The 24,257-nt window shown below is 31.3% G+C and overlaps 3 protein-coding genes across 4 annotated transcripts; 1 reads left to right on the forward strand and 2 right to left on the reverse strand.

Moving 5' to 3' along the window:
- Positions 1–9,182: 9,182 nt before the first annotated feature.
- On the forward strand, positions 9,183–13,656 carry LOC137834670 (putative pectinesterase/pectinesterase inhibitor 47). Its single transcript, XM_068642793.2, has 3 exons — positions 9,183–9,906; positions 11,845–12,199; positions 12,740–13,656. Exons 1-3 carry the CDS (start codon positions 9,184–9,186, stop codon positions 13,432–13,434), a joined length of 1,773 nt encoding a protein of 590 aa, XP_068498894.2. The 5' UTR covers position 9,183; the 3' UTR covers positions 13,435–13,656.
- A 146-nt stretch (positions 13,657–13,802) lies between these two features.
- LOC137834671 (putative pectinesterase/pectinesterase inhibitor 46) lies at positions 13,803–16,478 on the reverse strand. The gene is made up of 3 exons (XM_068642794.2): positions 15,820–16,478; positions 15,136–15,636; positions 13,803–14,750 (listed from the first exon to the last, which is right to left on the reverse strand). Exons 1-3 carry the CDS (start codon positions 16,352–16,354, stop codon positions 14,074–14,076), a joined length of 1,713 nt encoding a protein of 570 aa, XP_068498895.2. The 5' UTR covers positions 16,355–16,478; the 3' UTR covers positions 13,803–14,073.
- A 1,599-nt stretch (positions 16,479–18,077) lies between these two features.
- Positions 18,078–20,643, reverse strand: RPL3P (ribosomal protein L3 plastid). 2 transcript variants are annotated; one of them, XM_068642795.2, is made up of 6 exons: positions 20,497–20,643; positions 20,124–20,424; positions 19,396–19,605; positions 19,062–19,160; positions 18,711–18,824; positions 18,078–18,471 (listed from the first exon to the last, which is right to left on the reverse strand). In XM_068642795.2, exons 2-6 carry the CDS (start codon positions 20,415–20,417, stop codon positions 18,298–18,300), a joined length of 891 nt encoding a protein of 296 aa, XP_068498896.1. In that variant the 5' UTR covers positions 20,418–20,424; positions 20,497–20,643; the 3' UTR covers positions 18,078–18,297. The 2 variants fall into 2 exon arrangements, with proteins under 2 accessions (XP_068498896.1, XP_090158240.1); XM_090302114.1 differs by having other exon boundaries at positions 19,396–19,609; positions 20,497–20,612.
- Between the last annotated feature and the right edge of the window lie 3,614 nt (positions 20,644–24,257).

Raw genomic sequence — 24,257 nt, forward strand, 5'->3', positions numbered from 1 at the left:
TAATAAAAATATGCATTGGTAATATATACTTATTAATAACTAATTTTAAAAAATATTAGATAGAAATTTATTATATAATGAAAACTTAAATTAACAAGTTTATAAACATATACATTATATTTTATTTTTTTTAATGTTTTTTTTATGGAATGACTGATGATTATTAATGTCAAATTTTTTCATAATAAAAAATAAAAAAAATTATACTCATATATGTATTTAAACAACCCTAAAAACTTTAAAATATACATAAACTAACTTTTTTTTATATAATATTATAACTAACTTATAATCTAAAATAGTTAGGACTTAGAGCGAAAGCGCGTTTGGAAATTTAGAAAAAATAAAATAATTTGAAAAAGTTTTTGAAGAGTGTTTATTTTGTCGTTTGCGTCCAACAAAACGTGCTTTTCTGTATAATGCCAAACACCAATGTCTTTATTCCTTCGATGTTGACAACAACTTAAACTTAAAACTTAATTTCTTAATCCAAATAGTAACTTCAATAATCTATTTTTTTTCTTATTCTTAATGGGTTTAATTCAAATATATGTTTATTTATTCATGCATGTCGTTTATAGAGAACTCAAATAAAAAAAAACATTAGAACGTTGACTTTGGGAGATGGATTACAGCTAGTTTCTTGCTGAATCCAATCCATTTTCAAACTGCACCATGCAACTTTAACAAAAAAAATATGTCTTTTTCTTTTTAAACTTTACTCTCTAAATACTAAAAAAAATAAAAGTTAAATATATATTTTTGTTATATTTTAACATAAAATTGATTTTTTTTCTAGTCCAAACTTTGAATATCTTAAACACGTACAGTAAGAAAACTATTTAAATGAGTCTTTACTAATGTTTTTTCTGACATAACAAATGAATTTTCAACATGTACTGTATTATGTATATTATAGCATCTACGTCAGCAATGAGTCAACATGAAATATTTGAATGTTTCACGTAAAGAAAAAACTGACAAAAACTCATTCCAATAGTTCATTTACTGCAAGTACTCAAAGATATCAAATTTAGACAAAAGACGAAAACTAATTTCATATGAAATTATATGACAAAAAATATATTTAACCCTAAGTTAAAATTTTCAAAATGACATTTCATGTAACAAGAACATGATCTATTTACATAACAAAGAAAGCATGCATTTCAAATTTAGTGAATAAAAATGATGTTAGTATTTGATTTTGAATGTAATATTGAAGCATGCAATGATGTGAATATGTGTAGTAATGTGAACATAAGAAGATTCTTAGTGTATGATATTGCAACATTGCTTTCATATGGAAAAAGAGAAGTACTATGCCTAGAGACACTAGCACACACACATTTTGACTTTTTCAAAGTTTTTATGATTGTCTTTTTGACCATATTAGGAGTTTGTGGAAATTGGGCTGGCATATGGGGAATGCCACTACCTTACTATTCAACCATTTTTACACAAACACATGTGCCAATAAATCTACAATTAATGCTTTCTAAATTTATACAAATAGTTAAACAAAATTATTGTTACCATGTATGTATATAAGAGTGACTTTTTTTTTTAATCAACAAAAAATAAATAATATAAAATGAGATATTTTAGGAATGTCTTAATTTTTATTAAAAATAAAATAAAATAAATTTTTTAATATCTAACTAACTGAGGTTCAAACATATTCTACACAATATCAACCAGAGTAATATATACCTGATAAGACTGATATAAGTATGAATAGAATAATTGTGAGTTTCAATCTTTCTAAAATAATTTTTTTTTGTTTGGTTTGCATTCTCTAGAGGTTTTAACCACTAAATAAGTTTTTTTTTTTTTCAATTTATGTTTTTATTTAATTTTACAGAACCAGAAAGTGTTGTAACTCTTGCTACTTGCCTCAATTCAAATTGGTACAATTCAAATTGGTACAATAAGAACTATTTGAAAATAACAATATAAGTAGGTGGAATTGTAATATTTTTGTTGATTATTGTACTGTAGAAGAAGAGTTTGATTATATCTTTAATAATTAAATATCAATTTAAATTTTTTATTAATAATAAAAATTCTTTATATATCAATAATTTTTTAATTTATAAAATAATTTTTAATTTAGTTAATATAACAATAAATTATTTTTTTTCTAAATTTAGTTATTATTTAATGATGGTTGAATATTAATATTTTTTATATTCTCTTTTACATGCCTTTGAAATTTTCTATCTTTGTGTTTATACTTTCTTTAGGGTAATGCATAAATGTAGTTAAGGTAGAAGTTCTTCCTTAAAATAGAAGAAATAAAAAAGTAATGAAGTAAAAAAGCACTTAAGTTTGCAATAGAAAAGTTGAGGAAGAAGCTGAACTATCTCTGACGTCATATTGATTCAAACCTATATAAATGATTGATAGATAAAGTTTTTAATCTGTCTAATAAGCACTTTTTTACTTCTAAAAGTGCTTTTTAGTGCGCATGGTATAACAACTTTCTATTTTGTTTGCTCTCTAGGACCTATATATGTATATATCCACATAATCATTAATTACCTTTAATTTAATCCCATCTTATCTCTTGTTCAATTGAGATTTGCAAAGTTGACCTATATGTTTTAAATTTTACACTAACTTTTTATTCGTTTCAAAAACATTATATTGACATACTTTTTATATTAAAATTGCAAAAATAATTAAAACATGTATATTAGGAAGTGAACGCCTAGCGATCGAGACGGTCAACTCGTACATGTTTGATAATGGTTAGATAGCGATTGACCTGATCAGTCTAATAAATTCTCGTTGAGATAGATTCTAATGACTCTGATATCATATTAAGAAGTCATGTTTGATAATGGTTAGATAGCTATTGACCTGATCAGTCCAATAAATTCTCGTTGAGATAGATTCTAATGACTCTGATATCATATTAAGAAATCATGTTTGATAATGGTTAGATAGCTATTGACCTGATCAGTCTAATAAATTCTCGTTGAGATAGATTTTAATGACTCTGATATCATATTAAAAAGTCATGTTTGATAATGGTTAGATAACTATTGACCTGATCAGTTTAATAAATTCTCATTGAGATAAATTCTAATGACTCTGATATCATATTAAGAATTGATCTTTAAACCTAATTTAATCTTATATAATTGATTTATAAAGTAAGATTTACACCTACTCATATAATATAAAATGTTTTTATTTATAATCGATGTAAGATCTCCAATCGTATAAAAAAAATTTGAACAAAATATAAGAGATATTATTTAATTTACTTGAGTTAGGAGCATTAAAAAAATCACATTAATGAGACTTTTTATTTTTAATAAAATATTAAATTTTTCATTCAAGTTTTCTTTAATACATACAATTATCATCTTAGGACAACAACTAATGTTTGTATATAAATTGAAGTAAAAATGTTTTGAGGAAATTGACTTTATTTAGCAACAAATAGATTAAAATAAATAAATGTCTTACTAAAATATTTTTTTTTTTAGTTTCTATTTATATAATAAGATGTATTAGATGTCAAAGTTAGAATAACTTCTTTACAGTTTTATTAAAAATAAAAAATCTAAGTTAGCACGATTTTTTATGAATACTAAAACACTAAGCAATTTAAAATAGAATTAATATTGTCTTGAAGTTGTTATTGTTTTTAAACTATATTAAAACCCTCGAATATCACTCAATTTAAATTAAAGGGAGCAAGTAAATTAATCTCTATGTTTGTGAGAGATATCAAACTCAAATATTCTATATTTCACTACACGTTTTTCAAGTTAATGTTGTAATAATAGTAATATTATTATTATTATTATTATATTCATCATCGAAGCTTGGAACAAAAACAAAACAACAGGGAGTAAAACAAAAATTTTAAATCTTCAAAGTTTCACTAGCTTTCTTTTTTAATTCTTAAATTTAAATTTTATTTTTTAGTTTCTTTGACTTTAAAAATAAACTTTCTCTAATCTTTTCAAATGTTGTTTTATACATAAATGTTATTAAAATAAACATTTTGAAAATATATGAAGAAATATTTGGTAATAAAAAGTACAAAATTGAAGTAGAAACTATTAAAAAATTTCTCCATATATTAAAATTAACTTAACTCATGCATAATTAAAAAAAAATGATTTTTTTTTACAAACTATACTATAAATTGTTCATGTAAAAAGGGTTAAGATACTAATATCTATCAGTTGAACAAATATATCTCTTTCATTGGTCTCTCTCATCCTCTTTTCTTCGGTCATTCGAGCTCGACTTTCAGTTAAAAAGACTTCTAAAAAAAGTTCTTTAATGTTCAAGTGAATACTCGACATTCGGGTGCGATAGATATAATAACGTACTTTTGTTTTGATTGTAGTGTCTATTTACAGTATCTGATGAACCTTTTCACTATTGAATCTTGATTAAAGCCTACGTCGCAACCTAATTTTCGTACGATTTAATTACCATAAATATGTCTGAACTTGCGTTGTTCGTTCAGTATCAGATATCGACTCGTACATGAAACGTTCGATCCTCTGACGATAAATAAACTAATTTTAATTTATGAAATTTATTTTTATTTAAAAAGTGCATATAAATTATTTTAAAACATACTTAATACCTTTATTTGGTAAATTGATAAGGATGTTTGTTGATAAGAAAAAAAGGTATAAAAAATGAAGTTCAATGTGCTTTGTATGAAGTGATTGTAAAGAAATTGGTTAATGTATTTGTTGTTGTACCAAATGGTAATAATTGGAAGTGCAGAAGAAATGGAAGAAAGATGTAAGTACCTTCATATGTGGTTAGAAGTAGCAACCTATGCAATGTCTGTTGGGAAAAACGGGTAATTTTCCCACTAAAACAAAACCCTAACAGAGCTACCCGACAAATAATATTGAATAAATAAAGCGGAATAATAAAAGAGATAAAGAGGAAAGAACACACCCTAAAATTGTTAACGGAGTTCGGCCTGTTTAGCCTAATCTCCGAGCACAGCAAAAACAGCTCACTTTTATTACTATGAGAGAAGATATTACAAATTGGGATATATAACAGTGAAGGAGGGAATGTTAATATATAACCCTCAAACCTCCTTCCCAAACAATGAACCCACCGATGTGGGACTTGGGATTAAGCCAAAATCAACAAATCTCCACCTTGGCTTAATTTCAAGTCCCACCTAAAACAAATCTTCTCAAAACATAACAAAAAAACAAACTTTACAGTGCTTCAAATTTGCGCCTCCGGACGCCAACTTCAAATGTGCAAAATATTAACCAAGTCTAAACAATATTCAAACTTGGCCCTTGTAACCACCTTGCCTTGTAGCGAACATCTTCTTTATTAGAAAATTCTTCTTTCTTTGCAAATACCCATTTGCACCCAATTGCCTTCTTACCTCTTGGTAATTGTGCCAACTTCCACGTCTTGTTCTTCTTCAAAGACTGCATCTCCTCTTCCATCGCACCCGCCCAATTACCACTCTCTGAACTCAGAATGGCTTTTGGGTAAGTGGATGGAATGTCATCAACAACTGGAAGTGCATAGGCAACCATATCCATGAAACGAGTAGGCTTCTGAATGTCTCGTCTCTGTCTTCTAACTGCAATTGGCGTTGATTGTTGTTGAGATTCTTGGGTAGGAACCTCTTCCTCATCCGACTCTTCTTCTACCATAGGAGAGTCACTTGTGGTATTTCGTGTTGGGATCACCACTGTCGGCTCAAACTCCACCTGCTTCCGGGCACACTCCACCTGTTGTGGAGTACTATCAGCTCCTTTTGGATTTACCTTCTTTAACATGGCAGATTCATCAAAGGTAACATCCCTGCTGATAATCGTCTTCTTTGCCTCTAGACACCACAAACGGTATCCCTTCACTCCAGGACTAAAGCCCATGAAAAGAGCCTTCTTTGCCCGTGGATCCAACTTTGATTCAATCACATGATAATATGCAATAGAACCAAAAATATGCAAAGAATCATAATCAGTTGTAGGTTTTCCAGACCATACCTCTAACGGGGTTTTGCCATCTATAGCAGATGATGGCAAACGATTGACGAGATGTTGAGCGTATGTCACAGCCTCAGCCCAAAACTCTCTGCCTAACTCAGCATTAGACAACATACAACGAACTTTCTCCACAAGTATCTTGTTCATACGCTCCGACACCCCATTCTGCTGTGGTGTTTTTCTAACAGTGAAGTGCCGAACTATGCCACAATCTTGGCATACCTTCAGGAACGGATCACTCTTGTATTCTCCTCCATTATCTGTTCGGAGAACCTTAATCTTCCTTCCTGTCTGGTTTTCAACTTGAGCTTTCCACTTAAGGAAAATTCCAAGCACATCATTTTTGTTCTTCATAGTAAACACCCAAACTCTCCTGGAAAAATCATCAACAAAAGTGACAAAATAATGCCTACCTCCGATTGACGGAGTCTTGGCAGGTCCCCACACATCTGAATGCACATAATCCAGAATACCCTTGGTATTGTGAATTGCAGTGCCAAACTTCACTCTTCGTTGTTTTCCCAGAACACAATGCTCACAAAATTCAAGTTTGCAAGCCTTCGTACCTTTCAACAATCCTTGCTTGGTAAGAATTTGCAAGGATTTCTCTCCAGCATGTCCCAACCTCATATGCCACAACTTCGTTGCCTCAGCATCCTTCTTAGTGCTAGAAGTTGTTGCCGCTACTGTCCCCACCACTGTACTACCTTGGTAGTAATACAAATTGTTCTTCCTCACGCCTTTCAACATCACCAGTGCTCCTGAAGTTGCTTTAAGAATTCCATCTCGCATCGTCACAACTAGGCCTTTAGATTCTAAAGCCCCCAATGAGATGAGATTCTTCTTCAACTTTGGCACGTACCGTACATCCCGCAAAATTCTGGTGGATCCATCGTGATTCCGCAACTTGATTGAACCTATCCCGACTGTCTTACATGGATTATCATTACCCATGTAAACAACCCCGCCATCCAGTTCTTGAAAATCAAAGAACCATTCCCGAATGGGACACATATGATAGGTACAACCTGAATCCAATATCCACTCATCTGGATGCAATGATGCTGAAAGCGAGACAATCAACACATCACTTTTGCTTTCTGCAACATTTGCATCTTGCAGAGCCTTCCCTTCTTGATCCGAATTTGCCATTACAGACTCACAATATAATATTCAATATTACAAATAATTTCAAACAACCCAAGGCGAACCTTCGGCTCTGATACCACTTGTTGGGAAAAACGGGTAATTTTCCCACTAAAACAAAACCCTAACAGAGCTACCCGACAAATAATATTGAATAAATAAAGCGGAATAATAAAAGAGATAAAGAGGAAAGAACACACCCTAAAATTGTTAACGGAGTTCGGCCTGTTTAGCCTAATCTCCGAGCACAGCAAAAACAGCTCACTTTTATTACTATGAGAGAAGATATTACAAATTGGGATATATAACAGTGAAGGAGGGGATGTTAATATATAACCCTCAAACCTCCTTCCCAAACAATGAACCCACCGATGTGGGACTTGGGATTAAGCCAAAATCAACAATGTCTGTGTCTGCAATTAAGCTTAAAGACTTTCCTTGCACGTTCCTTTCTTCTCTCATCACCGACACTCTTTCTTCCTAACTTTAATAATTCCTCACGCGCATTTACGTTTCCTTTCTCAAACCCATAACACTGTATCTTCTATCTTCTATCTCATGTTTTTATAACTAAAAACCTAAACTCTAAATCCTAAACTGTCGTACACATGACAGACTCTCATGCGCAGAAAATTATTCGAGTTCATTTTGAAATATTAAGTTAAATTGTTATTTAAAGTTGTTTAATTTGTATAATTTATGTTTACTGAACTCGATACTAAGATTAATTAGATAGTTTGTGTTAAACCTGATCTACAACGCAAAAATCGATTTGATCCTACAAATACACATTCCAGATTAAGATTATGTACACTACAAGAAAATCATGAAATAGAAACCAATTTGTAGAAACCAAAATAATTAGTTACAATAGTAACTAAATTAGAGACCATTTTATAAACTAAAAAGAAATTTAGTTTCTAAATTTGTTTCTATTATTTTCTATTATTGTTAAATAGTTTTTAAATTGGTATCTAATTAGCAACCAAGGTTTTTGCTACCAAATTTAGAAACTAAATAATTGGTAGTTAAAACCTTAGTTGTTAATTAGATACCAATTTAGAAACTATTTAACAATAATAAAAAATAATAGAAACTAATTTAGAAACCAATTTTTTTTTTAGTTTCTAAAATGGTCTCTATTTTAGTTCCTATTGTAACTAATTATTTTGGTCTCTAAAAATTGGTTTCTATTTCCTGATTTTCTTGTAGTGGTATTAAATAATATTTATTATCTACCATTAATGAATTTCGAACACTAATTTAATCATTTGGAAGATGTTTTGCATATATTCTTTCACTCTTATAAAATAAACTATAATCAATATATATTAGACCCAACTAATAGAGAAATTGAAAAAAAAAGAGACGTTCTCAATTCATATGAAAAATCCAACAATTTTAACAATTTATTAATTAAGTTTATAATTTCAATTCCTATTTTTACATTGAACCAATAATCCAATTTTTTTCTACACTCACTCTATAACTTTTCTTTTAATCATTAATTTACTTTTCATTATATATATATATATATATATATATGTTAAAAGTGTCACATGAGCGTTCTTACAACTCCCTAAATTGTGAAATTATAACTTTTCTTTCACCAACATACCTAACTTATATTAAAGTTACAAAATTTCATAATAATTATATTTATATGATATATAAATCCATTTTATAATAATATGATTGAATTTAGTAAGATAAGAAATCTCATCTTAAAAATATCACTCCAAAAATTAATCTAAGAGAAAAATACATTGACATCTTCAATTTCTAATTTTCTAATTGACAACTTCAATTTCTACTCTTTTTTTTTATGCAACTACATTATGACTCTTAAATTATTATTTTAATATTTTTCATATAATTTAATTACAAATTTACTTTTTATTAATAACATTTATTTTTAAATTAATAAAATCATACAACTCACAATATTTTCAAACTATCATTTCCCATAACAATTGAAAGCAGTCAATAATTTCTCATTGCCTATATAAATGCTCATCATCACATGCCAAAACATATATTCGCAGACACAAGCAACAACATTAAAACCTTGGAGATTACAATGTCTTCACCATCTTTTTTCCTTCTCTTTCTCTTCTTTCTCTTAGCTCCATCACTCTCAGCTCAATCTCCACCTTCTTCTTCTTCTTCTTCTTCTTCTTCTTCTTCTGCTTGCAAAGCCACACTATATCCAAAACTATGCCGTTCCATTCTCACAGCCATTCGTGCATCCCCTTCTGACCCTTATGGCTATGGCAAGTTCTCCATCAAGCAAAGCCTCAAACAAGCACAGAAACTGGCCAAGGTGTTTGAGGACTTTCTGCAACGCCACCAAGCATCTTCTTCCCTGAACCATGCAGAAGTTGCATCCCTTGCTGACTGCAGAGACCTGAACAACCTGAACGTGGAGTACTTGGCCTCCATATCAGAGGAGCTGAAATCTGCAGGGTCCTCAGACTCAGACTCTGAGCTGGTTCAGAAAATGGAGAGCTATCTGAGTGCTGTGGCCACCAACCAGTACACCTGCTATGATGGGTTGGTGGTGACCAAAAGCAGCATTGCCAATGCCCTTGCCCTGCCACTCAAGGGTGCCACCCAGTTGTACAGTGTCTCACTTGGGTTGGTCACTCAGGCTCTCGACAAGAATCTCAGAAGAAGCAAGACCCGCAAACATGGACTCCCCACCCCCACCTTCAAGGTTAGGCAACCACTCGAGAAGCTCATCAAGGTAATCCTTCTTTCTCTTCACTATATTTCTTCTTCTTTTTTGGTTCCACTGCAAAAGATACTCCGACACTCAAGTCAGTAACAACATAAAATATAAGAACATAAAATATAATAAGTATAGTGTAAAATATGAGTTTGGAAGTATTTCTGTGTTGTTGTGTCTTCCAATGAATACTTCTGCACACTCAACTTTAATTTTGTGATCTCATGGTGTTGAAAATCCTATCTTGACTAGAGATAAAAGACATTTCATATTATATTACTTCTTAATAAGTGTTAGAGTCATTTATAACCTATCTTAATAAGAATTTGTTGAACTCGTCACTGTTATCATTTTTTAATTTTTAGAGAAAATTTTCAAATTATTACTCTAAATTATGTATAATTTATAGACACAATAAATAAAAAAACAACTAAAAATAATATTTAATAGTATATAAGTGAGTGTAAACCTCATTTTATAAACCACTCTTATAAACTTATAAATCACGCAAGTCCAATTTTAATACAAATTTTAATACATGGTATATTATGGAAGTGAGACAAATCTCAACTTACTAGGATTTGATAAAGTTAATTTAAACTCATTTTCTAATGTGATATTAAAATTTATCTTAACTTGTTCTACTTTATGTTACCACTTAGTTTGGGTTGGAGAAAAAAGTTACACTTCCAAGTAAATCATAGTGCATTTAACTGATTTTTTCTGATTTTGTTGGAGATGATTACAATATAGAGGTGAGTGTAAATTTTTGAGACAGAAGTACTTTAAAGTGGTTTGTTTGTGTACCATTTGTATCACCGACACATCTAAACTTCAAACTATGTTTTTTTGTCTTTTTTCATGATAGGTAAGTGTATATTAGTTTTGTCCAAGTTAGGTTTATTTTTATCTGCAAGGAGAAGCATTTATGATCTATGGCTGGTGCCAACTTTTGGTTCATTGCATCATCTGAACCAAACACAGTAAAGCTTGCTTCTAGCAGAATCAAATCTTTACTACTTTTTTACTTTTTGGTATTACTTGAAAATTAAGCAAATATGAATGTTTTTAATCTTTATTCAAACATTCAAACTATGTTTAACATTATTTTTTGTCTAGTTAAAAAATATAGTAATTTTTAACTCATTGAATCAAACTCAACTTATATTTCTTCATTTTTATTATTTTTGGGTTTCTCAAATCAAATAATCCTTTATTATATTAGATACATGCATGCATATATATATATATATATATATATATATATATTTCCTGACTTGGCTAATTTCAACTTCTAAGATGAACAGCTTGATGATAAAAAGCAATGATGGGTCAAGTCAACCACATGCATGATGCTTTAATGTGTTGACTATAGGTCAAAGAAGTAGGCTCTGTTTTCCTCTGTTTTTGACATGAATGCTTTGACATAATTTAACAATTTCATGATCGTTCACGTGAAGTCTTTCTTGTTTCCACCATTTGCACCACTCCATGCACGTGAAATCTGCATTTTTTGCTACATCTCATTGTGTATACCTTATATTAGTGTCAAGTTGTTTAGATTTTGCAGATCAATTCATCAACAAAGATTCTTAGTTCTTACCACAGTTCATAAGAGAAAATTTCTTCATACTTACTGGCCCTTTTTACAACCATAAACATATAAGATTATTTTGAATTATTGTGTATCACTTGCAACCAAATCAAATAGTTCGAAATACTCTTAGACTTTAAATGACTCTAATATCATATTGGACTTTAAGTTTAACTCAACCTTCTAAAATCAACCAATTTACAATGTGAAATTTGCACCTACTTATATACTATAAAATTTACTTATCTCTAGTCAGAAACATCACTTAATTATGCATGGTTAAAATTAGTTATTCCACCATGTATATTGAAAGCATAAAGTGTCAAGTGAAAGCCTAAATAGTGAATGTTATATTGTTGCAGCTTCTTCGCACAAAGTATAGTTGCACCAAGTTATCCAATTGCAGCAGAGCTGGAAGGAATCTTAAAGAAAGCGGAAGCCAAGGAATTTTATTACATGATTTTGTGTTTGTGAGTTCTCATGGAATAGACAATTACACTTCCATTGGAGAGGCTATTGCTGCTGCACCCAATAACACAAAGCCTGAAGATGGATATTTCCTTGTGTATGTTAGGGAGGGAATCTATGAAGAATATGTAGTAATTCCCAAAGAAAAGAAGAATATATTGCTTGTTGGAGATGGTATTAACAAGACTATCATCACAGGGAACCATAGTGTCATAGATGGTTGGACAACTTTCAATTCTTCCACATTTGGTAACTCCTTTATTCTTTCTAGCTCTTCTCATTTGCAAAGACTAGTTTTTACTTGTCATAATATAATAGCAAGTCAAGTGTCATCAGGAATTTTTCTTTTACTGAGATTCACTTAACAGTTAACACCATCAGCTTTTGAATTAGTATCATGAATGCTTTAGCATCAATTATATGGTGGAATCTTCAGCTGAAAAATCCATTAACGTTAATCACTGTCCTTTTTGTTAAAATTTAGCCTAATTGTTGGAGATCTCATCGACTAGAAATTAGGATATTTTATAGTATACAAGTGGGTGCAAACCTTGCCTTATAAGCCGGTTTTATGAGGTTGAGTTAGGCTTAAAGTCCACTTCTTAATATGGTATCAGAACCATTTCGAACCTATTCTAGCGATTGTTTGTTAGACTTATCAGAACACCTGCTATCAAACCACCCGTAATATATAGTTTTACATTGTAAGCCGGTTTTATGAGTTTGAGTTAGGCTTAAAGTCCACTTCTTAATACTAATCAATAGAATATTTGCTTGTGTTGAATGCAGCTGTTTCTGGAGAAAGGTTTATAGCAGTGGATGTTACATTTAGAAACACAGCTGGACCTGAAAAACACCAAGCAGTGGCAGTGAGGAACAATGCTGACCTCTCTACATTCTACCGTTGCAGTTTTGAAGGATATCAAGACACTCTCTATGTTCACTCTTTGAGGCAATTCTACAGGGAATGTGAAATCTATGGCACTGTGGACTTCATTTTCGGCAATGCAGCCGTGGTCTTCCAAAACAGTAAGATCTATGCCAGAAAACCATTGCCAACCCAGAAGAATGCTGTGACAGCACAAGGAAGAAATGATCCTAATCAGAACACTGGCATTTCAATCCAAAACTGCACCATTGATGCTGCACCAGACTTAGCTATGGACTTGAATTCTACAGCAAGTTACTTAGGCCGGCCATGGAAGGTGTATTCAAGGACCGTCTACCTGCAGTCATATATTGGAAATGTTATTCAACCTGCGGGGTGGTTAGAGTGGAATGGCACAGTTGGGTTAGACACCCTCTTTTATGGTGAGTTTAACAACTATGGACCTGGTTCTAACACTAGCAGTAGAGTACAATGGCCTGGTTACTTTCTGTTGAATGCTACTCAAGCTTGGAACTTCACAGTCCTGAACTTTACTTTGGGAAATACATGGCTTCCTGACACAGATATACCTTACATTGAAGGACTGCTAATATAGACAGCTGAATGTTTATATTGAAAAGATAATTTTGCTTCATTATTTGTTAGATGCAATGTAGCTCTATGACTTCCTTGTAAAGGAAGAGCATCCAAAAGGGATGATGAGAGAGTCATTGATGTTCTTATGAAATTCTCAAGTATTAATAAGAATATATACAAGTTTGTAGAAATAATGTACTTGAAAGAAACTAGGAAAGTTGGTCCACAATGATTCTTTATATCCCCATGTGCCTTTCTTTTACTTCTAGATGTGAGTAGAGTTGCATGCTTGTCTCCACTCACCACCAACAACAGCAACAGTGATAGTCCTATTCCACTACATGAAGTTGGCTACATGGATTGGAAGGCTATCACATCATTGGACTTAGTTAAAAAGAAAAGAAAAATCTCATAATATTGTTCACCATAAGATCACTTTTACAATCCATGCTTGTCTCCAAGTGAAACAAAATTGAGAGAAAGGGACAGAGATAGGTGCAAACTATGTATGAACAAAAAAAAAGTCAAATGAAAAGAATCATTATACACTTTCAAATTAATAAAACAAATCATGAAGATCAAGGGAAAGGGAAAATATTCCAAAAGGGCAAACAATTTTGACAAAGGGAGTTTTGCAAATTGCATAATATGGCTGTTGTCATAGATCAGACTTAAATGGGGCACCTGCTGCAGAAATCCATTTATCTCCATGTAGAAAACCCTTGATGGTAAACTTTCTGGCTTGTTCACTGGTAATGGTTCTCAAACCCTTCCACTTCACCCTATTCTTTGTTGAAGCACCTGATCCAACATTCTGAAATTCTGCATAGAAAATGGTGTTTGGAGCAGAGTTCCCTGTCCATGGTAACCAGCCTTTGGGGCTCACAAAACCATCCATTCTGGATTTCATGTAAACTGTGGTTGAGTAGTTCTTCCAGGGTCTTCCAAGATATGTCTGGACAGAACTCAAGTTACCAAAGGGTGAAATGCTGCAATTCTGAATGGAGATCCCAGTGTTCATGTTAGGGTCAGTTTTTCCCTGAGCTGTGATTGTAATTTGCTGGCCATGCATTGGCAACTTTGGCCTAATATTGCAGTTTTGGATCACAACAGCAGAATTTCCAAAAATGAAATCAACAGTGCCATAGATGTTGCATTCTCTGTAGAATTGGCGGTTGGAATGAGCATAGAGAGTATCCTGAAATGCATCAATGTGGCACCTATAGTAAACTGCTTGATCAGCACTTGTCATTAGTGCTACTGCTTGATGCTTCTGTGGACCAGCAGTGTTCCGAAAACCAATATCCCTAGCTATGAAATTCCTTCCAAATACAGCTGATTGCACCCAACAAATCACAAACAATATTTTTCCTAGTTATCCCAACTGTGTTTATGAATTGATACACATTAAATTTGAAGCCTAATTCAATTTCATGCACAAATAATGTAAAGGTCTTTACACAACTAACCAATGAAAAATCATCTTAGGTAGGACTTCAAAAATAGTCATGAAAAAGTAAGTATTCTGCATGCAATCTGGACTTATTGACAGTGTGAAATCTTTGCAAGGTTAGTGTATTATAATGAAATTCTTAGTTGAATAATACCTTTTTCTGTTCTTTTTTGTCAATTTTAGTTTTCTTTTCTATAAAGGTCTTAGAAGATAGACTTTAGAAAATAGATTTTAAGCCTAAAAGGAATGAGTATAATTTTCACTGACCAAATGTTGCTGTTGAAAATGTTGGTGTGCCATCCACAAAGTTAAGGCTAGCAGATACAATAGTAGAAGTCATTCCATCACCAATGATCATCACATTCCATTTGGTCTTCTCAACCCTCACATTTTCATAGTAAACCCCTCTCTTCACATAGATCACAGTCCTCTTGTTACTCTCATTAGGAACATGTTTAAGTGCATCAGAAATTTTCTTATATTTCCCACTGCCATCTTTGGCCACAACAATGTCAGCTTTCTTCCTCAAATCCTCTGTCAGAAGGAGCCTCCTATCTTTTGAAGGAAGCCACTCTGGTGCCTCATTCTGATGAGGTAAACTCAGTAAGCGCCTAAGGTTCAGTGTGGTTGCAGCCTTGTTGATCCATGTAATGATGGCAAGACTGTTACTGGTGAACTGTGTAGAATTTTTAAGATAGCTCACTACACTTGTCTTAATTGCTTCTTTTCCATCTTCAAATCCTTCAATACAAGTCTGCTGGTATGTACCTATTTCAACACACAACAAAACAAATTCTACAGTTGTTGTTATCAAGCAAAAGGGACACAAAATAAGAAAGTTGGTCAAGTGAAAACATCATAGTTACTTGCCAAGAAACATCCTTGGATGCATGTCTATAACATCTGACTATGCTAGCATATATATATATACTTATAATTAATATATAGTACCTGCAGCACTTAACCATGTTTCTAGATCATCAAAAACTTCAAGAAGAGAAAACTTTTCCCCTGATGTCAAAGAGCTATTCAGATGGTCAACCGCAAGATCCAAAAGCTCCCTGCAATTTTTGAAAGCCTCCTTAGTCCTGTTGTCCTTCACCACCCCATTGAAAACTCCATGATCACTGAGATAATCAGCAGCTTTGGACACTTCAGATAAGGCCACCTTCATTGACAACATGAACAGCTCCTGAGGCTGAAGCTGTCTTGAGTCCACAGCAGAACCAAGGCTGCTATAGCACGAGTCCTTGTACAATGTCACATCACAAACAGCCTTCACTGAATTTGTCACAGTGTGAGCATCATTGGCACCTTCTGAGGAGTTGGTGCTGCCAAGAATGCCAAATACAGCAGCAAAAACAACACCTGCTAGAACTATTGAGGACAACCCTATGATTGTGATTCTCTTCCTGGTTTTCCTCCTTGTCTCCAACACCCTTTGCTCATGCTCATCAACTTTCCCATAGGATTTGAAGGATGACATGCTGAAGACTTGTGTTGTGCTCTCAAGAATATTGTTGAGGTAGATTATGTGAAATCTTTAAAAAGTATAATCACATTCTCCAACACTACTTCTATCTTATATACTCTATTGTTGAAACAAAATTGTTTGAATTTTCAAGAGTTGTTTAAGATAATCTGTGAAGTATATTAGTGTGAGGAGCAGTGTAGTAGCACGCCACACTATTAATACGTGCAAGGCACTAAAAACCTTATATTTTGTATCTGCATCTTTAAATGGAGTGCATGGCATGTTAGAGAGTGTTACATTATTGATTAACTAATTAATTAGTTTTGTTGTTGTTATTATTATTATTATTTTGGTTTTATTTTCCAATGTTGAAACAATTGACTTTAAAAATAGAATATTGAAATAATTTTGGTGAAAAACTTCAACTAAGAAAAACACAAAGTCAAACCTACACAATCCTTGAAGAATTATACATATACCTGAGCTCTTACAATAATTTAAAATAATTCGCACGTACATTTATTATATTAAATAAGAGAAAAATGAGTAGATAGAAACTGTACTATTATTTTATCAGAATTAAAAAAATATTATATTTATGTTATTCGTACACAATAACCTTAATTAAAAGACATGTACAAGAGGAGATTATTCTTACAATGGATCAAATCATGTGTAAAAAGAAAAAAATAGTCAAATCTGTAAAGAAAACAATATTAACAAATGTGAACTCTGTAGTTGTATTTAATTTTAGTGGCTACTAGATTGCAAGTTAAGTTTATAAACATGATCTGGAGTATTTTTTCTTATTTGCATTAGTTCTTAGTTTTATTTACCATTGGCAAATTCTTCCTACACCCAATCATTTTCAACCTGCACCCTACACAATTTTAAATTTTCAAAAATTTCCTTTATTCTAGAAATAAAAATCCAAATCCAAAAACAAAAATCAAAATTTCATTTCAGATAAAAAAGTTCGTAATACAAAAAAAATTATTCTGGAAAAAAAATCCGGAACATATTCAGAAAACAGGGTGCACAGATAATTGTTGGGTTGAATTTCTCATGTCAACCTTGGTTAAGGTAATATTATTACACATAATGCTCTCTGCAATTTACTTTTCTAGATAAATATCTAATTATCAGAACAAGGAATAGTTGTGATTGTAATAGTAAATATTTGAGTGCCATCGATGTGCAGTATTGAACTGGGCTCAACTTCACATAAGATTTTCCAGTTAGACTTTACTGATTTTGTGTAGTGTGCAGAACAAAATCATTCAAAACTATAGAAGATTTAAGATTTCACGTTCAAAACTAGTTAACATGATCAGGTTGGTAATCTCTGACTTCTGTAATATCTCATCTGTCGATTAACTGTAAATTGCTGATTGCCCACAATACACTTATGAACATTGCAAACATTATGCATACATTGAATGTCTCTGAATTTTTTGATTAGCTATAACCAGACCAGTTGCATAGCTTACTCTTCCCCTTTCTTTCAATGTTGCCAATATCCAGAAATGTACTCATTTTCTTGCTCATAAGACTGCTTGGACTTCAGTAGCTACTTTGGCATATAACCTATGTGTATAGTCAATATAGCTATTTGTATATTAATGAAATAAAAGACAGTCCCTTCAAAGTAATCACAAGCAGAAAAATTGGTTAAAAGTTGTGTTCGCTGCATGAACAATGTCCATTATATTGCCTAAAAATGGAAACGATTCAATTAGAATAAATCATATGACTCATTAATTCCAAATCTCCACACTTATTTGTAGCATTGCAAGACAACCATGATTTACCCAATCTTAATTTAGATTTGGCCAATGTCGTAAATGACCCTAAAGCTGCCGTAAAAGACAAGTAAAAAATCATCCTCGGACGGTTCCTTAAAAATCTCATTTTGCCATCTATACTCAAAGAAAACATGAATGCAGAAGTGATCTTTAATCAGTAACCATAAATGGATCCACATCCCCAAGCTCAGCAACCAATGGCTTCAAATTATCAGTATCTTCGTCTTCTGGGGCAATGTAAGTTGGGAAAGGAAGTAGAGATATGTCAGGTTTTTCGTACACAGCATCTTTTATAAAAACAAAGTTCCCTGTAGCTCCTGGGACCTGTTGTGCAAATCATACAAAGGAAAATTAGCCATCTCTAAGTTGCAAATCAACCAGAAAATTTGCTTAAGTAATTTGGGCAAAACATCAAATTGAAATTTCTGTAGCAGTATTGCAATGTGAAATGATTCAGATTTGAACTTAAAAAAAATAAAATTAAAGCATCCACGCCTAGTCTGATGTTATGAGCAGATATTTCTTACCCTTTGGCTCCAATCTGAAATAGAAAAAGGATTTACCTGGCCTTTCACCCACATCAAATTCCTTGCTGGATCAATTTTGTAGACCCATACATTTTTAACTGTTCTTTGATCTCCACCCATTCGCCCAGGCATCTTTTTACCTTTAAAAACCTGAAGGGTAATAGAAAACATGTTTAAAACAATAAGCGAGCAAATATTATTGTAAGCAAATTAGAAATTATTCAAGGAAACCATGGTCAAGCTCGCGAGTTTAGGTTCCTAGTCTACGAGTTGAGTCTACAAGTTGAGTTTATGGAGCTCTGACATCACAAGTCTACGTAGACTCTCGAGTTTGATAACCTTGCATGGAACTAAACAGACATACCAATCTAAAAGAGCACAACTTACCCTTCCAGTTCTATTTCCTGTACCACCAATGCTTCTATGGGACAATGAAGCACCATGGGATGCTGGCATTCCCTTAAATCCATGCCGCTTCATCGCACCCTGGAAACAAAAAAGATATTTGAAATTGGCACCCATGATTTGAAGAGACTTAAATCCACAAAACTGAAGGATTCCCCACAGGCGTACAGAAAATATAAATAAAAGGAAAACAGCATGATAATGTATAGAAATACAGTATATACATGTATAAACTTCCATACATACATAAAGTAATTGAGTTTTTTTTCTAAAAAAGGTAAATGCAATATTTAACATGAAGGAAGGAGAAAAACACCTGAAAACCTTTTCCTTTGGTTATTCCCGCAATATCAACATACTGGCCGGGAACAAAGTGGCGAACATTAAGTGATGTTCCAACAGGAAGTAGTGCATCCTCTGTTACTGGAAACTCCTTAAGCTTCCGCTTCAGTGGAACTCCTTGCGCTCTGAAATGACCCACTTCAGGCTTGGTCAAATGTTTATCCTTCTTCTGTCCACAACCAATCTAACTAGAAACAAAACATTGAAAAAGTCTATAATTAGATACACACAAACGCTCAAAAGCGTAACACCACTGTAAAAACCAAGGCACAGCCAAATTGAACCACACCACAAAATATCCAAACTGTTCAGTTTAACAACCCAAACCTATTTTCTTAAACCAGTTAAGTAAATTGAGCCAATTTTCAATCGAATTTGTTTATTTGGTTCTAAGCTGCAATCAAACCCAAAAGAATCTAAATATCGTTAATGAAAACTAGTGCAACTGTTAGTAATGACTGCACCAACTTGAATATTGCCTTATTTCAATTCTCATTTCTTTCCTTCCAAATGCATTCAAATGCAGTTGTTAATGTACATCGTTTCATTGAACTCCACCAAGAATGCACACTATCTAAACAATTCAGACTTAGACATGCTATTAATTTTCCTCTTATTTCTTTGAGATTATGCGACCAACAAGTACAGTAGAAGAAAAATAGAGGTTTTAGATAGGGTAACTAGAAGAGAAGAGAGGTGTACCTGGAGAGAACAAAAACCTTCTTTCTCTGGCGTTTTAACCTGAGAGACAATGTTATCATCCACCCATAGCACGGTGATTGGAATTCTAGCACCCCATTTATCCCAAAGCGCGCTCATTCCACACTTTACCGCTATAAGCCCAGTTCGCTTGGAATTAGGGCTCATCAAACCGGGTTTTAGATCGATAATCCGATTCTGAATGGCTGCATCGGAGCAAAGAAATCGGAGCGGCGAGGGTGAATCGACGGCGAAACGTTGCAGACGAGAAACGAAGCCTCTCGAAAATGCGAGCATGGCCGAGCTACACAAACGGATCCGCGTAAAACAAAGTGAATCGAAAACATGAGCATGCGAAGAATTGCGTTGCGCTTACCCAGTGAGGTGAAGATGGCGAAGATGAAGAAGGGTCGCTCACACGTGCAACGGGAAGAAGAAGAAGGGTCGCTCGCACGTGCAACGGGAAGAAGAAGAAGAAGAAGAAGATTCGGGGGTTTAGGGTTTTGGTGAAGTGCATTTGTTCAGGAGAACTGGGCCATATTGGGCCCCCTATTTTCCTTGCTATCAGATCCTAGTTATTTACTTTCTGCACCCCTTTCCCTTTTCGCTATGCAATTTTCTTCTCGTTAGTATTGAATCAGTAAGTAACATATCAGATACTATTTCAGTAATAAGGTTGAATTTTATTAATAATAGAAATCATTTCAAATATGAATAATTATTTAGTCTCTAAATATTATTTAATTTAATTAATATATTGATTAATTATTTTGTTTCTAAATTTAGTTATTATTTAATAATTTTTTTATACTGTTAAGATTTAAGAGCTTAAAATTATAAGAGAATATTCCAAATAAAGTTTTCTTTAACTAAATTGGACCTCATCCCAATTATTTTCTTGAACGATAAAAAAGAAAAAAAAAATTGTCAAAAACTAAAGCGAAATTAAAATTTTAAAGATAATATTTAAAAAAACAAATGAAAGGATTTAAATTTTTATTTATAACTTTAAAAAAATAATAATTTAACTTGAAATTATAATTATCAATTTTTATCCACTTTAAAACTCTCGCATCTAATACTCATAAAAACATTTCTTAAAATTCCTATTGTTTTTATTCGGAAATTTCAAATGCAAAATTATACTTTATGTTATTAATTATTATATGTTATATAAATAGTATTTCAAAGGGTGAAAATTATAAGCTTTTGAAAATAGTCACAGTTGAATTTCATGTTATATTTTCAAGCGAATAATATTATAAAATTCCCAACCTTTTTACTACATGTTTAATGGTTTATATATATATATATATATATATATATATATATATATATATATATATATATATATATATATAAAATGTAAGAAATTTAAAAAAATGGTTCCAAAATGTGTACAAAATTTGAATGATAAAATGTAAAAAAAAAAACATGTGGGAATTTTAAGAAATGAAAATAAATAAAAAAATTATAAAAAATATTTAATAATTTTTTTAATTTATATTTCTTTATTATCTTAAAAAAGATTTATCAATATTATCTTTGTACTTTTTATATTATAAAATTATTTAATTTTAAACAACACTTTTAATTTCCCTCCAAAAATGATCTAAATCACTCGTGTGGGGTTCTTCTTGCAGATAGGAAATGATTGTTATATAATAGTATTTAATTAATAATACATATTATGATGATAAGAATGGTATATATAGTAATAAATTAATAATTATATCAGTAACAAAAAAAAATGAAGAAAATAAAAGGAAAAAGCTGAATTTTCTACACCACATTCTTAAAACAAATATGAATCAATCTTATCAAATCTTATCACACAGTGGATTGATTTTGAGATTTTGACAAAAATATATTTTTAGTTCTTATATTCATGATAAATTTTATTTTAGTCTCTATATTTTTTAATTTTATGAAATATTTAAAGTTAATCTTTCATTGAGCATAAATTTAACATTTAGTATTACAGTAAATGAAGATGAATATTGTTTGTCTGATGTGATGCTTTAATGTAGCGATGAACCCTAATTGTACAGAAAAATAAATATAAAAGAAACTTTTATTCACTTGTATATTAAAGAGTAAAATACATGGTGTATATATAAGAGAAAGATTAAGACCTAACTAAAATAGAAAAGGAAAGTTGGGCCAAAGAAACAAAGCCCAATAATTTACGATAGAAAATTAAATATTGTAACATTTAGGACAACCTTCGTCCACCACAAAATTGAGGAGAAACTAAATTTATATATTCTTAAAATTTTAAATATTAATTCATTAATTTTAATTGACAAAAAATATTAAAAGTGTTAATCAGTTTGATTAATTCAACCAACTTAAAAATCCAAACCAAATCAATTAAATTAGTTCAAATTTTTATGTAGGTTTTTTTTATAAAGATGAAAATATACTTTTATTTATTAACTTTTTTATTGTTGATAAAAAAATTAACTAAATACTATGAAGATTAGTTTGAATACAGTATTTGTGATATACAAATATTTATTATGTATCTTCTTCTTATTAATTATTGTATATAAAGTTTTATGATAATAATATTATTTTTTTACTAACAATACCAATTGTCTTTTTCACAATATATAAACCGACAAAAGTGATTATCATTTATCATTTTTATATATAAACACACATAAGTAAGCACATTCAAATAACTATCGTCAATCACTTCACAAGTGATATCACATAATACGTCTCAAACATTGAATAAGACACAAGGATCAATATGAAATAGAATAACTAAAGCTAGGCAATTTATGTTTCATCCAAGTCAATGCTTTGACCTAGGTCATATGAAATATCTCATCAACATTCATCATCCCTTATTTAGGGACTACTTTATTCCTATAATCACAAATGATCCATACAATTTCAATTCACAAACCTTTCCACACAAGATTATGTGATTATGTTTTTTACTTAAATGAAAGAGATGAAACAAAAGGAAATGTCTCATTGATGTGTTTTTTTTATCGATAAAAAGTGAATAAATTAATTGAAACATTTAAGGAATACTCCAACCTGTATACAAAGAAAGAAGAAGCAACATGGACATGTGTCTCTCTTAGTAACAAATCAACTCCAACTAACAAATTTTCCTATAACAATTAACAAAAAAACATGTGACAGCTAAATTTGATGAAAACAAAAATCTGTTACAATTGTTAAAGAGCATTCATCCCTTAAAGCCTGTTTGCTTCAATGGAAATACTGTTTATGGATACGGATAAACATTGATATCCCTCATTTGGATCCATGGATGTATGCAAAAGTGTGAGGGAGGGGAGAAGATCAACGTGAATAGTGAAAACCACCCCCTCCCATACCGAGAACGGTGCGAAAAGACACATCAACATTGGTGTTATTCCCATTTTACCCTAGTTTTTGTAAATGCATGAACGTGGGCACAATGTTTGTAGGTCCAAATGTACATCAAATCTCACCGCTTCTATTGTTCTCACTAAATTATAATTATTTGTTTTCAATTTTATCAAATTTCATTTTATACTTTTTCTTGTTTCTTACACTTATATATTTTTAATTAATACACATGCACTTATATGTTACATTAACTTTTGTAAATATTAAAAAAATAAACTTAATTAAATTTTATGTTTTTAACTCAAATCTACAAACAAATACTTCATATGTTATTATTCAAATATTTTTTTGAAAAAGATAAATTTGTAAACTAACATTTTACATCTTTTAAAAAAATTAAAAAAAATCATCACAACTATCACATTGCTTACCAACTTCAGTAATTTTCCTCACAAATTCACTCTATTATACCTGAATCCAAACATCCTCAGTTTCTTTACACTTTGTTATTAAATTCTTACACATTCACTTTTCAATCCAAACACAACCTTATAGAGATAGTAAAACCTACACTATTAAAACATCTCCAAAACATAACACATCCTTCATAACTAATACAACATTGTATTAGTTATATTTTTTTTATTAATAAATAAATAAATATGAAACACTTTAAGAATATTTTAATTGTATTACTTAATATGAAAAAGTTGTTAAGAATATTTTATTTTATAAAGAATATTTTTTTCTTAATTTTATTTTACTAGTTGTAGAGGTATGTGT

The sequence above is a fragment of the Phaseolus vulgaris genome, chromosome 5 (genome assembly GCF_051622355.1).
Source record: "Phaseolus vulgaris cultivar YP4 chromosome 5, ASM5162235v1, whole genome shotgun sequence".
In the NCBI taxonomy this organism is placed as follows: domain Eukaryota; kingdom Viridiplantae; phylum Streptophyta; class Magnoliopsida; order Fabales; family Fabaceae; genus Phaseolus; species Phaseolus vulgaris.

Excerpts from the sequence above, each read along its gene's own strand:
- LOC137834671 (XM_068642794.2), bottom strand. The coding sequence starts at position 16,354 with ATGTCATCCTTCAAATCCTATGGGAAAGTTGATGAGCATGAGCAAAGG. Across the intron at positions 15,637-15,819 it reads AACATGGTTAAGTGCTGCAG|GTACATACCAGCAGACTTGT; the intron begins GTACTATATATT and ends GTGTTGAAATAG. Across the intron at positions 14,751-15,135 it reads ATTTTCAACAGCAACATTTG|CTGTATTTGGAAGGAATTTC; the intron begins GTCAGTGAAAAT and ends GGGTGCAATCAG.
- LOC137834670 (XM_068642793.2), top strand. The coding sequence starts at position 9,184 with ATGCCAAAACATATATTCGCAGACACAAGCAACAACATTAAAACCTTG. Across the intron at positions 9,907-11,844 it reads CACTCGAGAAGCTCATCAAG|CTTCTTCGCACAAAGTATAG; the intron begins GTAATCCTTCTT and ends ATATTGTTGCAG. Across the intron at positions 12,200-12,739 it reads TTTCAATTCTTCCACATTTG|CTGTTTCTGGAGAAAGGTTT; the intron begins GTAACTCCTTTA and ends TGTTGAATGCAG.
- RPL3P (XM_068642795.2), bottom strand. The coding sequence starts at position 20,417 with ATGCTCGCATTTTCGAGAGGCTTCGTTTCTCGTCTGCAACGTTTCGCC. Across the intron at positions 19,161-19,395 it reads CCAAAGGAAAAGGTTTTCAG|GGTGCGATGAAGCGGCATGG; the intron begins GTGTTTTTCTCC and ends TTTTGTTTCCAG. Across the intron at positions 18,472-18,710 it reads TGATGTGGGTGAAAGGCCAG|GTCCCAGGAGCTACAGGGAA; the intron begins GTAAATCCTTTT and ends TTTGCACAACAG.